Source organism: Loxodonta africana, chromosome 3 (genome assembly GCF_030014295.1).
Source record: "Loxodonta africana isolate mLoxAfr1 chromosome 3, mLoxAfr1.hap2, whole genome shotgun sequence".
NCBI lineage: Eukaryota > Metazoa > Chordata > Mammalia > Proboscidea > Elephantidae > Loxodonta > Loxodonta africana.
In genome coordinates, this window is record NC_087344.1 from 188064264 (window position 1) to 188076883 (window position 12620).

At 38.9% G+C, this 12620-nt stretch overlaps 1 protein-coding gene across 6 annotated transcripts in view; it reads right to left on the reverse strand.

Moving 5' to 3' along the window:
* Nucleotides 1-12620, reverse strand: part of ASH1L (ASH1 like histone lysine methyltransferase) — a 251868-nt gene that overhangs the window by 7959 nt on the left and 231289 nt on the right. For all 6 annotated transcript variants that reach the window (XM_064282678.1, XM_064282676.1, XM_064282677.1 and 3 more), the window contains 11 exons: nucleotides 11977-12141; nucleotides 11720-11814; nucleotides 8069-8226; nucleotides 6725-6877; nucleotides 5012-5066; nucleotides 4798-4930; nucleotides 3529-3777; nucleotides 2580-2666; nucleotides 1153-1243; nucleotides 600-738; nucleotides 309-481 (listed from right to left, as the gene is read on the reverse strand). In XM_064282678.1, the coding sequence (XP_064138748.1) occupies nucleotides 309-481; nucleotides 600-738; nucleotides 1153-1243; nucleotides 2580-2666; nucleotides 3529-3777; nucleotides 4798-4930; nucleotides 5012-5066; nucleotides 6725-6877; nucleotides 8069-8226; nucleotides 11720-11814; nucleotides 11977-12141 (1498 nt within the window). The remainder of the gene's footprint in view (nucleotides 1-308; nucleotides 482-599; nucleotides 739-1152; nucleotides 1244-2579; nucleotides 2667-3528; nucleotides 3778-4797; nucleotides 4931-5011; nucleotides 5067-6724; nucleotides 6878-8068; nucleotides 8227-11719; nucleotides 11815-11976; nucleotides 12142-12620) is intronic.

A 12620-nucleotide genomic window follows, 5' to 3' on the forward strand; every position in this document is an offset into this window, starting at 1 on the left:
AAATTCCAATTAATCTTTACAAAATTCTGTAAGATAGATACCAATCCCTATTTTCAGTGGGAAAATTGATACTTAGGTTAGGAAGTTGCCCAAGGGCACAAAGGTAAAAGGTGACAGAGCTGGAATTTGACATTGGATTGTCTGACTCCATAGCCTACGCTGTTAACCATGGAGCTTATAAAACTATTTTGTTATTATTACTTTCAATGTATAGGCTTGATGAAAGAATGTATCTCCCTATAAATCTTAATAGAATGCTAGATACACAGTAGTTCTCAGACACTTCTCAACGAGCCCAGATCACTTACCTTTACAATATGTATAAAGGTCCAACACACAGCAGGTCCCCACTACAGCCTCCAAGGGAATGATCTCATAGAGAGGCACCCGAAAGAGTTCATTGTGATAGAACCGACGGGATGGAGAGTGGTGAGTTTCATGGGGACGGAAATAATGGTGGCCAAAGGCAAACCTTTCCTCTCTTAAAAAAAAGGAAAAAATGAGAAGGTACAAGTTTAGCTGAGCAAGAACCTCGTGAATACTCAGCTCTGTGCTGCTAGGGCACAGTTAGAGGAAATAGATAGGACCTGAACACATACTTTTCATTCTTCCAAAGCTTCTCAATCCGGAAGATGTCAAGTTTATCTCGGTTAATGTGAGATAACAGTCGGTAGGACTGACGGACTGGGTGGCCATCAGGGGTGCGCCGACTATCCCTCATCAGATACACACAGTCACCTAGGATGGCACAGAACACAGGAAAGGGTTAAAATGACTCTTGCATGAATTCTGTTAGGCATTCATTTGTCTGAACATAGGAAGAACTTATAATCTAAGACAATATAAACGCAGAGAGCTAAAACCAGCAGTCTAATCGTGGTGGTCGTCAATTCTAGACTGTGAGAATTACACAAGGAAGATCTTCCATCTCTTGGGCTTCCTATACATTTTTCCTAGTCTTTAAATTAGCATTATAACACCCCCATCTCTCCAAATTAGTTTTATTTGTGGCTGGGTCATGAGGATTATAGAATATAAAAACCTACATCCTACTGGTCATACGCAGACAGAGACTATTATGCAGACAGAAGATGCCTCCTACTATTCAGAAACGCCAGCTTTGACAAGAAAGGTCAGCTCCCGTGCACGCACCTTGACGAAGCAGCAAGTCATCTCGCAGCAAACAGATGAAGTAGACACAGCCAGGTTGGGCATAGTGGGGCCGAGGGATCATGGGTACCTCCTGAGAAGGGCAGAAAGCCAATGGATAAGGGCTGGAACCATACATCCAGCCTATTGAGCTCTATTCAGGAGAGGAAAAGAACTAAAACCTAGAATTCCCAACTAATTAAGACTTATTCTTTAGTCCTTTCAATGTACCAAAGATACAAGAAAGAAAAAAAAAAAAAAGATAAACGCAACTAGAGCTGTTAAACCTGAAAATGCAAAGATGAAGGACAAACCTGACAGGCTAAGCATCCCAAACTATGTTCTATGAAGCACTAACTGTGTGGTTGCTCTGTGCCATTTAGGAGGCACCTGAAAATGTATGAAGGGTAACTCTGACTGTTGCAATGACCGCAGGATGCTATGGCATTTAGTGTGGAGGGGCCAGGCAAGCCAAACACTGTGCACTGCATCTCTCACAACAAAGAACTGTTCACCAAAATGACAACAGCCCACTGGTAACAAATACTGCCTAATCCCCACCTTTTATAGAAGTAACTTGATCAAGATCACACAAATAAATATGGTAGAGCCAAGACAAGAACCCACTTAATAACTTGGGCAAGTCACTTACCCTCTCTAAGCTTTTTAGCTGTAAAGTGGTCCTAAGATTAACCTGGGTTGATTCTGAGTCCAGTGTTCTTTTCACTATTCAGCTCTGCCTAGTAGAAGTGCTCGGCTGCTAACCAAAATGTTGGCAGTTTGAATCTATCAGGTGCTCCTTGGAAACCCTATGGGACAGTCTACTCTATCCTATACGGTCGCTGTGAGTTGGAATTGACTCATTGGCAACGGGTTTAATGTAAGTGATATTCAGGGTGCTCAAGTTCTGGATTTTACAAGTTAATTCTTTTATGAATTAAATAAACCAAGCCCACTGCTGTCAAGCTGATTTCAACTCATAACAACCCTATAGGACAGAGTCAAACTGCCCAATAGGGTTTCCAAGGCTGTAAATCTTTATGGAAGCACAAAGCCATATTTTTCTCCCACGGAGTAGCTGGTGGGTTCAAACTGCCAAATTTTCTGTTAGCAGCTGAGCGCTAAGCACTGTGCAACTAGGGCTCCTCTTTCATGAACATTTAATAGTGTGTGTACGTATATATACACACACACAAATCTTAGTTTTGTATAGTACCTTCAAAGAATTTTAAGTATTTTATTTTCCCTTTGATCACACTCCTGAGAAAAGAAAGGGCAAAATTAGTACTCTCAATGGAACGTTTAAGACTCTGAGACACAGAGAAGGTAATTTACCAAAGGAAATTCTCTTTGGCAGTGAGAGGGCAGGTGAGACCATGTGCTACATCCCCTACTTCTAGAATACAAAGTCCTGTCAGCGGGCAGCTCACCCTGTCCACAGGCCTTGGCTCACACTGCTCACAAAGGTAGTGCTCCACATCTGAATTCAACCCCATACAGTCGCAGTGCTGCCACACCTGTGGAAAAAAGGGCAGTTAGGGGGCTTGGACTTACTCATGAGAAGTCCTAGGGAGTAAAAGTCACAATTAAAAATTAGAAATAGGATAAGGGGAAGGAAAACAGAGACTAAGGGATAAGTGGGTGAGTGACAACTTAAGAGAGAAACAGTAAAATAGGGAGAAAAAGAATGATGACCTGAAAATGTCGGGTCTGGGTGCATAAATATATAGGTTAATTTTATAATATACAGATCTGGGCACATTAAAACACGGAGATGGAGAGAGACTAGGAGGAAAAATGAATACAGTACCAATGGACTCCAGGGCAAAGTTTCTTTGGTTTGTGAAAGGCTTTAAACTTACAAACTGTTTCCACTTATTCCTTCCTAATTTTATCCTCCCAACAATCCTGTGAGTTACTTACTCCCATTTTAAATATAAAGTAACAGGTTTCGATGTATTACGTGGGGTTACTAGGGCTAAAGGCCTTGACTCCTCCATCAGGAGCCCTAAGCACATTTCTGTATTGCCCTCTATTTGTATCAACGCTATATGCAGTGTACTATTGCTCCTGTTTCTTCAAGGTAAAGCATAATCCTAAACTCTATCATTCTCACTGATCCAGATTACAGGACAAGTGCACAGTGGAAAGCGGGCAAAATAGATGGGCGGCAGAAAAATAAGGGAAGGATAATGAAAGAAAGAAACATAAAAAAGGGGAAAGATAATATGGTGATCAGTGAGGGATGACAGAAACCAAGGCTGAGTTCCAGTTCATGAACAGCTTGTCAAGCCGATCCAGTAGAGGTAGGGGCTTGCTCGTTGAACTGATCATTATGCTCTTCAGGACTAGGCTTTTGCTTCACTTCCTGATCCTCACCATGCACTTGTCACACTGGATCATGAGGCCTTCATCCTTGTAGAGGCCACATATACAGCGGATGACATCATCGTCCTTCTCATGGCCATTCTCCTTCTCAGACACTGAGGTCTCACTGCTGTCTGCTTCACTTGCTGTCTCTCCCACGATCTCATCAATCTGGGCTGATGCCTCATGCCGGGCGTTATAATAGGCTTTGCGTAGGCGGCAAACGTCTCTCCCGATTGGGGATTTACGCCCATAATATTTCTAAAGAAAGCAGAAGAAAGAGATTATGTTTGTTTGGTCTTTTCAATTTTGCTTATACTTGAAAAGGTAGCTTGATTTTCTTTACCCTCCCATTTGGTTAACAGATTTTTAATAAAATCAAATATTGCCAGGCAGTCAATGATAGTTTACTTAAGTAACTAAAATGAACTGAAGTTAGAATCTGCATGGTAATTTTTCCATCTATTCTACTGCTCTTGTAACCTGTTCAATTCCTCAGCCGTTCTGTCCTCAGGGATGGTGGAATATGAACTAATATCACAGGCTCCATTTACCGCTGTCCTGCAGATATCAGGGACAGAACTACAGATTTTCAATGTATTTGGAAGCTGGCTTTCAACAGATACCATGTTACAACTCAAGATCACTTTAATTCTCCCACTTATGTTTTTTTCTCATATCTTCACCCTCAAGTCCTCCCTTATCTGGTAGCCTCTTTTTTCCTTCCAAAGCCTCTCCAAAGTGTTTCAAATAACTGAATTATTTCCTCTCTTCTATGCACCATGCAATATTCCATCCTCTTCTTTAAATCAGTTCAAGGCCACCTTCACTTCAATAAGCTTCACTTATTCTACAACCTACTGGCATGATACCTTTCCAGTCCCCCCTCAAGATTTGTTTCTAACTATTCATATATACATATTTCTGTGAATTTCACATATACTTATTGTCCTGAGGACAGAAACTACGTAAATACCGTAAGTGTAGTAATATGTCTGTATAATGTGAAGTTTCAATACTAAATTAGGTTTTTACAAAAATTGCTTTTTTGCGGTATGATTCAACCTTCCATTTTAGTCATATCAATGTCTTGAATATATAGTACTGTACTGTATTTAATACACTGTGACACATTCCATGAGCATTCAATAAAAATGGTTGTCTTTCTCAACCAGAAAATATGAACTTTTGTAGGACTGGAGGCTCGAAATCATAAAGTTCTAGAACGGTTCTTTTCAGGACAAACTTCTTAAATCTATGTTTGAAGTCAGTGAAAAATACCTCAGCATTCCGAAAGACCTTGAGCATGTCAGCATCAAAAGCCTCCACTGTTTTATAGTAACCAGTGAGAATCTGCTTCTCAATGGTGACAAGATCCAGGGGATCAGAGATCTTCTCGTAATAATCGGCATTCCTGGAACATAAAGCCAGGGTGTCAATCTGTACACTTAGTACTCTTGTAAAACTCAGATGATTCCCACAAACGTGAACCTACTTTTTCTTTGAGGGGAGGTTCAACAGTGGAGCTGCCAGTGCTTGTCGAGAAGAGTCTGTAAAAAAAATGTAAGGTTTATTAGAAGGACTGTAAAATACAAACAAGGCAAGCATTAGCTCTTAACTGGAAAAGCAGAACCTCCCAAATTAAAAGTTAGAAAAAAAAATCTAAGTTGTTTTTGAAGTCTGACTGAAAAAAACACCAAGTTTTCAGAATGTGGGTAAAGGTAGGGATTCAAAGGTACCTTCAAAATCTCCTGGGATATGAAAGATGTAATATACACGCTTGAAGTAGCTCAGTGTTAGCTGGGTAATAAGAACTTCTTAAGAAGAAGAATGAGAGATGGGAACTTATTGAGGTAGCTGGGCTGCTTAGGGAAAACTCCCGGTCAACAAATCTTACTACAGTAAAATATCATCTTAACCAAAAAATGTTTTCTAGTTCACGTTAATAGCCCATAGTTAATGTTATTTTGTTGGTTTGGATTCAGTTACATTCCAGATAATGAATAATTTAGTGCTGTGAATCTTTTTTGGAATTTCTTGCCATGTAACAGTTACTTCTTACTGTGAAAACAGAATGTGTGGTGTGGGCTACTTTTCATTTGCCACCTGATTGTTACTTTCCAGCAATTTCATTACAGAGAGAGAAAAAGCCTCTTGTTTCACGTCGCGATGCAGTGAAACAGTAGATGTACCTGTGTACTGCAGTTTTATGCTCGTGCAGATGGACTAGTTGAGCATGTATAGGGTGATCTTCTGGGGCATATAAAGGAATGGGTGCCACAAAACTTTACATCTTAGGGCAGACCGGTCCCCGCTTTCCTCTCTATTTCCTTAGGCAAAAAGGTGCTACATACCAAAAATACACAGTAAACGGAGAAAGAAAGAACCAAATTCCTCAGAATTTAGGGAGAGGAAGTAAGGGAGACAAGCCAAAGTTAATGGCAGATGTAGTAATTTTATTTGTCAAAATCTCCTCCTCACCCTCAAATTTCCTCGCCAGTAAAGTCACATTACAAAACTACCTACACAAAAGTTAAAACCCTCCCCTCTCCTCCGACTCCTAACACACACCCAAAAGATGTGGGTTCGAAGGGGAAAGAAGTGGGGGTAAAGGTATTTGCATAAAAACTCTTTTAACGTAAATGGCCATTTTCTTGGAAGTTTATCTCATTTTCCTGAATGCAGAGGTTCTTAGGGCCTGTGGACCGTCCAAAATATATGCAAAATTCTGCACATGCATTTTTCTCGAGGAACGGTCCCCAGCTTTTGTTAAACTCTCAAAGGTACCCGTCAGTCAAAAAAGGTTAGGAACCACTGATGTAATACACTCAGAAAATTTTTTTGTTAAATTGCTAATTCATTGCCTCATTCAGAGAAATTAGATCCAAGACAGAGACCTGCACCAGCTTCTTTCTATTCTACAGGTAAAAAATGTGATTTCTTAATTGAATAGAATCTAATACAGCACAAACAAATGACTTCAGTGTAAGTTGATCTGTAGGATCTAGAGATTTAAAGCAGTAATTTTTGAAGACTGTAATTGGTCCTGTAATTTTATCCTTTGAGAAAAGGTAGAAGAAGTAAACCTAAATTCCTAATCCTAATCTGCCACTTGTTCTTGGTCTTGGACATCTCAAGTGTGGGTATGTAATAAGATTAAAAAAAAAAAAAAAAGTAAGGAGAGTGAATTTGGGGTGGGTACGGTCACCTTTGTAAGAGATGATACCATCACAGATCTCTTTGAAGATCTGGGCTAGGCGGGCTGCCCGAGCTACTTCAATGTTTTCTTCTGCAGCTGCCAACCGTCTAGTTCGAACAGATCGAGCTGTCTGTAGGGCGGAGAACTGGGTCATGAAGACATCTGGAAGGATAAAGTGAAAATTAGTTTCATGAAAAGAGGAGCTCTAAGTGCCTCTCTCTTCCCCAGTGACTGGTGCCATTTGCTCCGTATTTTCCTTGAAGTGACTACGTAGATTAGCGGGCATGGAGGTCTTTCTCTCAATGCAAATTCAGGGAACACCAGAGTTTACCAGAAAGACAAGTGCTGCCAAGTAAAGAGGGACCTAAACTATTACCTTAGTGGCCATGGCTATGTAGTGTAGTAGTTGCTAGGCTGGGCTTCAAAATCAGTCTGTCTGCATTTGCAGTCTGGCCACATTACCTGTGTGACCTTGGGCAAGTCACTTAACCTATGGCTTAGCTTCTCAACTATAAAATGGGAATAGTGGTAGTACTTATTTCAGAGGTAACTGTGCAAATTAAATAATGCTTTTAATTTGGTTAGCTCAGTGCCTGACATCATAAATACTCAATAAATATAATTATTATTATTACCAGACAATTTGAACCAATTGGAATGTAAGTTCAAAGAATTTCTGCCAATCAAATCACTGAGAGGGTATGAGATTCTACGCAAATTTCTGAAATATCTAGTTCCCACACAGCATATTCTCTCATGCGCCATGGAGAATGTTTCTATTTTTTGAGGGGAAGAAGGAAAGAAGAGAAGAGCAAGATTGTTTGAACACTTTGTTAGAAAAGATGCTTGGACATGTAAGTTCCTCGCTTACAGTCCAATCTGGGTAACAGGTCTGCACTCAGGAGTGTTATTACATTATTCACTCATAATGGTTGAAAAAAAAAATCTGAAGGTTTGTGTGTATGCTGCTCATCTGACTGTGGGAAAAAAAGGTCTTCAAATTGATACTGGGTGAGACTTTCAGCCCAGTACATCTGAAAAGGGAACACAGAGGGCCCACTACCCATCTCATGCCTAGTGAGTATTTCAGGTTGTAAGGTGATGTTTAGAAGGCAGGTGGAAGGGAGTTTCTTCTATTCCCTGGAAAAGAGAAAGGGAAGTAGAAGAGCTGGGATGGTTAGGTTATTACAGATTGATGCTTGTATGTTTGAATCCTCATTTTTTTGGTCCAGGCCAAAAGGAATTTTGAATAGGCTTGATTTTTTTCTTTTTTTTTTTTTTCATGAAAGTAACTAAAATAATCACTTTTGGGAAAATCTTATGCAATCAATAGGAATGTTTCCCAGGCCTTACCTGACTTGATGTTCCCATCATCTCGGCAGATACCATTCCAGCGAGTGTATAATGACGCTGAGTGAATGCTATCACTGGTGTGCTTCACTTCTTCCTGTTTCTGCCGAATCTTCTCCCAGTTTCGGACTAAAAACACATGATGCTTTAATACAAAGTTTCTGCAAGGAAGAAAGGAAATTCCTTTATTCATTAATTCAATAAGTATTTATTATATGACTACTCTATGCAAGTCACTATTAGATGATATAAGTGAATACTTATCAGTGAACTGAGCTGTTGTAAAGAGACTGTATACGGAGAATAGGGTCGCTATGAGTCGAAATCAACTCTATGGCAGTGGGTTTCTTTTTAGTGACCACATGAGTGTGCCAAGTGGGTATACTTTGAGAATAAAAATAACATATATCTATGACAACTAAAGCACAAGCAGCAAGCATCTAGGCAGATAAATGTGACCTCATAAAATTACTTTTGTTCACCAAAAGACTATACAAATATAAACAGACAACCTATAGACTGAGACACGATTTTGGGAACCATATATTGTTACGGGTTTAATACCTAAAATATATTAAAAAAACTTTTACAACATAACAACAAAAAACCAAATAACCCAATCAAAAAATGGGCAAATAACTCAAGTAGACATATCACCAAAGAGGATATCCTAATGGCCAACAGGCATAAAAAAATGCTTGATGTCATTAGCCATTCCAAAAACAAAAAACCAAACCTGTTGCTGTTGTCAGTTCTGACTCATAGTGACCTTACAGACAGAGTAGAACTGCCCCATGGAGTTTCTAAGGAGCAGCTGGTAGATTCGAACTGTCTACTCTCTTAGTTAGCAGCCAAGCTCTTATTAACCACTTCACCATGAGGGCTCCCATTAGCAGTTAGAGAGATGCAAATCAAAACTACCATGAGATACCACCTCACCCATATTACAATGGCAATGATAAAAAAAAAAACCCAGAAAACAATAGGTATTGGTGAGGTTGTGGAGAAATTGGAACCTTATCCCTTGCTGGTTGAAATGTAAAATGATACAGCCAAAGAAAAATAAATGATACAGCCACTGTGGAAATCAGAGTGGTAGTTTCTTAAAAAGTTGAACACAGAACTCCCATATGACCCAGCAATCCCAATCCTAGATATATACCCAGAAGAAGTGAAGGCAGGAATGCGAACAAAAACCTGTCTATTGCAGCACTTTTCACAATAGCCAAAAGGTGGAAAAAACCAAATGGAATGTCCATCGACAGATGAATGGATAAACAAAATGTGGTCTATACACACAACAGAATACTACTCAACCAGAAGGAAAGTGAAGTCCTAATGCACACACTACATGGATGAACTTGAAAAACATCATGCTGAGCAAACCAAGTCAGTTGCAAAAGGCCATGTATTGTACGATATCTCTTATATGAAATAAACAAATACAAAGAAGCCAAAGATTATTCGTGGTTACTGGGGTGAGAGGGTGGGGAAAGGAATGCTTGTGCTCAGGGGGCATTTAGTTTACGTTAATGGTGGCAGAATGATTTGGAAAAGGACAGTTTGATAATGGCTGCACAACTTGAAGAACGTAATCAATATCACTGAACTGTACATGTAGAAACTGCTGAGATAGTGTGATTTGTTACGTATATTTTCACCACGATAAACTTAAAAAAAAAAAAAAAAAAAACCCCAAGAACACAGATCATTCCTTCTAGATACTTTTGTTTTATTTTAAAATCATGGAAAAATGGAAAATAGGACAAAAAATGCCAATAGACAGCCCTTAAAAACATTTTAGTGAATTTCCATTCAGATCTTATTTTAATGCATTTTTTTCAGAATTGATATTCACTTTTGCATCTTGATATTTTTCACATAACATAAAACATTTCCCTATACTATGTGCATATAAGTGGCAAACAACACTTTAATGGCTGCAAAAATTTTGGCTATTAATGTAGCCTCATCTGAAGACAGAGCTCTATGGGATATCTGCAAAAATTCTGAAGGAAGTTGCTAACCATTAAGTATGGGCTCAGGATCAGCTATAAGAAAGAGAGCTGGACTGGCAGATCAAGGTGAAAATATGTAAGACAGTCTTGAAAAAGACAGAAGTGTGGGCAGGTGCTGCGCAGACTTTGTTAGGTGCAGTACTCCCACATGGACCTAAATTTAAGTGAGTTATGTGTATCTGGACTGACCCTACACAATTTTGGTGATTCCATTATTTGAATTTTACCCTAACCTATATATAAATGGATGTGACCTTGCATAAGTCACAAACTATGGAATTTGGTAAAACGGAGCACATTAGGCTCATTTTATAAAAGCTACGGCTGCTAGCCAAAAGGTCGGCAGTTTGAATTCACCAGTCATTCCACTCTGTCCTATAGGGTCACTGTGAGTCAGAATCAACTCTACGGCAATGGGTTTGTTTTTTTTTTTGACCTTGACTGTACACTAGGATCACCTGGGGAACTTTAAAAACTACTGCTGCCTGAGTTCCACCTTTGGAAATTCTGGTTTAAGTAGTCTGGAGTGTGGCCTGAGCATGTTGTTGTTGTTAGGTGCTGTCGAGTTGGTTCCAACTCATAGCGACCCGGGAAGACAGAGTAGAACTGCCCCAAGGAGTAGGTGGTGGATTTGAACTGCCGACCTTTTGGTTAGCAGCTGAGCTCTTAACCACTGCACCACCAGGGCTCTGGCCTAAGCATTGGGATATTTAAAAAAGCTTCTCAGGCAAATTAGGGGATCTTAGTGCAGACTGGACTAGTTTATCTCCAAGTTTCTCTGAAGTTTAAAATTTCTATGACTCAGTGTGAAATAGGATGAAAGGGGCTAAAATTATACTAAGTTTATAAATAAGGATGAAGTCTCTAAGATATTGCAAGTCAGGGAGGTTGTGGAATATATTTCAAGAATATCTGAAAAATGGAAGACATATTTACTTAACTTAATTCTGATAGGGGACAAATTTTATCTAAACATAGAGAAGGCCAGAAATGACTATTGCCATCCTTTTTATCACTCTGGTGATATGTCAACGAAGCAGGTATTCTGAAGCTTATTTTGTGCCATGGATCCCTGTGGCAATAACCCTTCTCCAAACAATATTTTTAAATTAATAAAATAAAATACATAGGATTAAAGGAGAACAAAATACACTGAAATACAGTTTTCAAAGCCTATTAAAAAATTTATGACATATAAACACATATCACTTCTTAATGCATTAAATGACTAGATCTAGTGGTGGGTCTAAAAACCACAGTAATTTTGAGGCAGTGATGACTGCAAATGGTATTTTAAGATATTTATAACAGTTGTAATCTGATATGAAAATACCTCTGATTTCTATGGGTGACAAATGCTATTCTATTGGTCATGGATACTACTAATAACATATGCTTTTTATTTTATTTTTTGCCTACAGTCATAATAGAAGGAAATGCTAAATTTCAGTTAGAAATTAGGGAAAATAAAGATGCAATTTCTTCCTCATCCAAGTTCAGAGATCCCCAATCCCCTAGTTAAGACTTTCTGTATTAAAGAAATTAGCTCAACTCTCTAGATGTATAATGGTTTTTTAAACTGACAAGAAAATCACATAATTTAAAAAGGATTCAGGTAAGAAAATCCCCTTTTTACCTCTCTCGATTGGACATCGGCTTCATCTGTAATTGGGGGGTTAATCTTGTTGGGGTGTTGATGTTTTCACTGGGCTCCTCAGGGAGGTGGCCTCTCTGAAAAACAGATGGATCAGATTACAGAAAAACAAAATCAATCAGGAATCACCTCCAAGAATACTAAAATCACTCTCAAGATGCCACCCTTTGATATATTTTTCATTCTAAGAACTGCCTCTAAGTAGCCGTTCGGGGGAAAGCTGTGAGACCATTATTTACCCTTTTCTTCAGCTTGTGCTTAGACTTCCTCTTCTCTTTCGACCGTCCAGGCTTTTTATGTGTGACCACAGGCTGGCTGCTTTTGCTGCTGGTGAGTCCATTCATACGTTGACTCTTGCCTCCAATGATTCCTCGACATTTCTCAAAGCCACACTTACACAGTTGCTTTGAAGGGAAAGCAGAATAATTCTTTAAACTTCAGTCTCACTTATAAGTTTAAAGAAGAGGATCTGGACATCCAACATAAGTTTGAATCAAGGAATTTTCATATGGAGGAAAATAACAGATTGGGAGCATAACAAATTAAATTAGAAATGGGTTTATACTGTAGTAAAAAAAGGAAAGGTTAAACTTCAGCAAGACTTCTTGATCAGAAGAGTTAACTAATTGGGGATAAATTAGATAATTGGGACCTCCTAAAAATTAAATACGCTCATCAAAATACTTTAGCAAGAGAGTAGAAAGAGAACCTATTGACTGGGAAAAAAGTCTTTGGCAATGACATATCTTATAAAGGTCTAATCTCTAAAATATACAGAAAACTTCAACAACTCAACAACAAAAAGACAAACAATCCAATAAAAAAATGGGCAAAGTACATGAACAGACACTTCACCAAAGAGGATCCTGAGGTGGCCAATGAA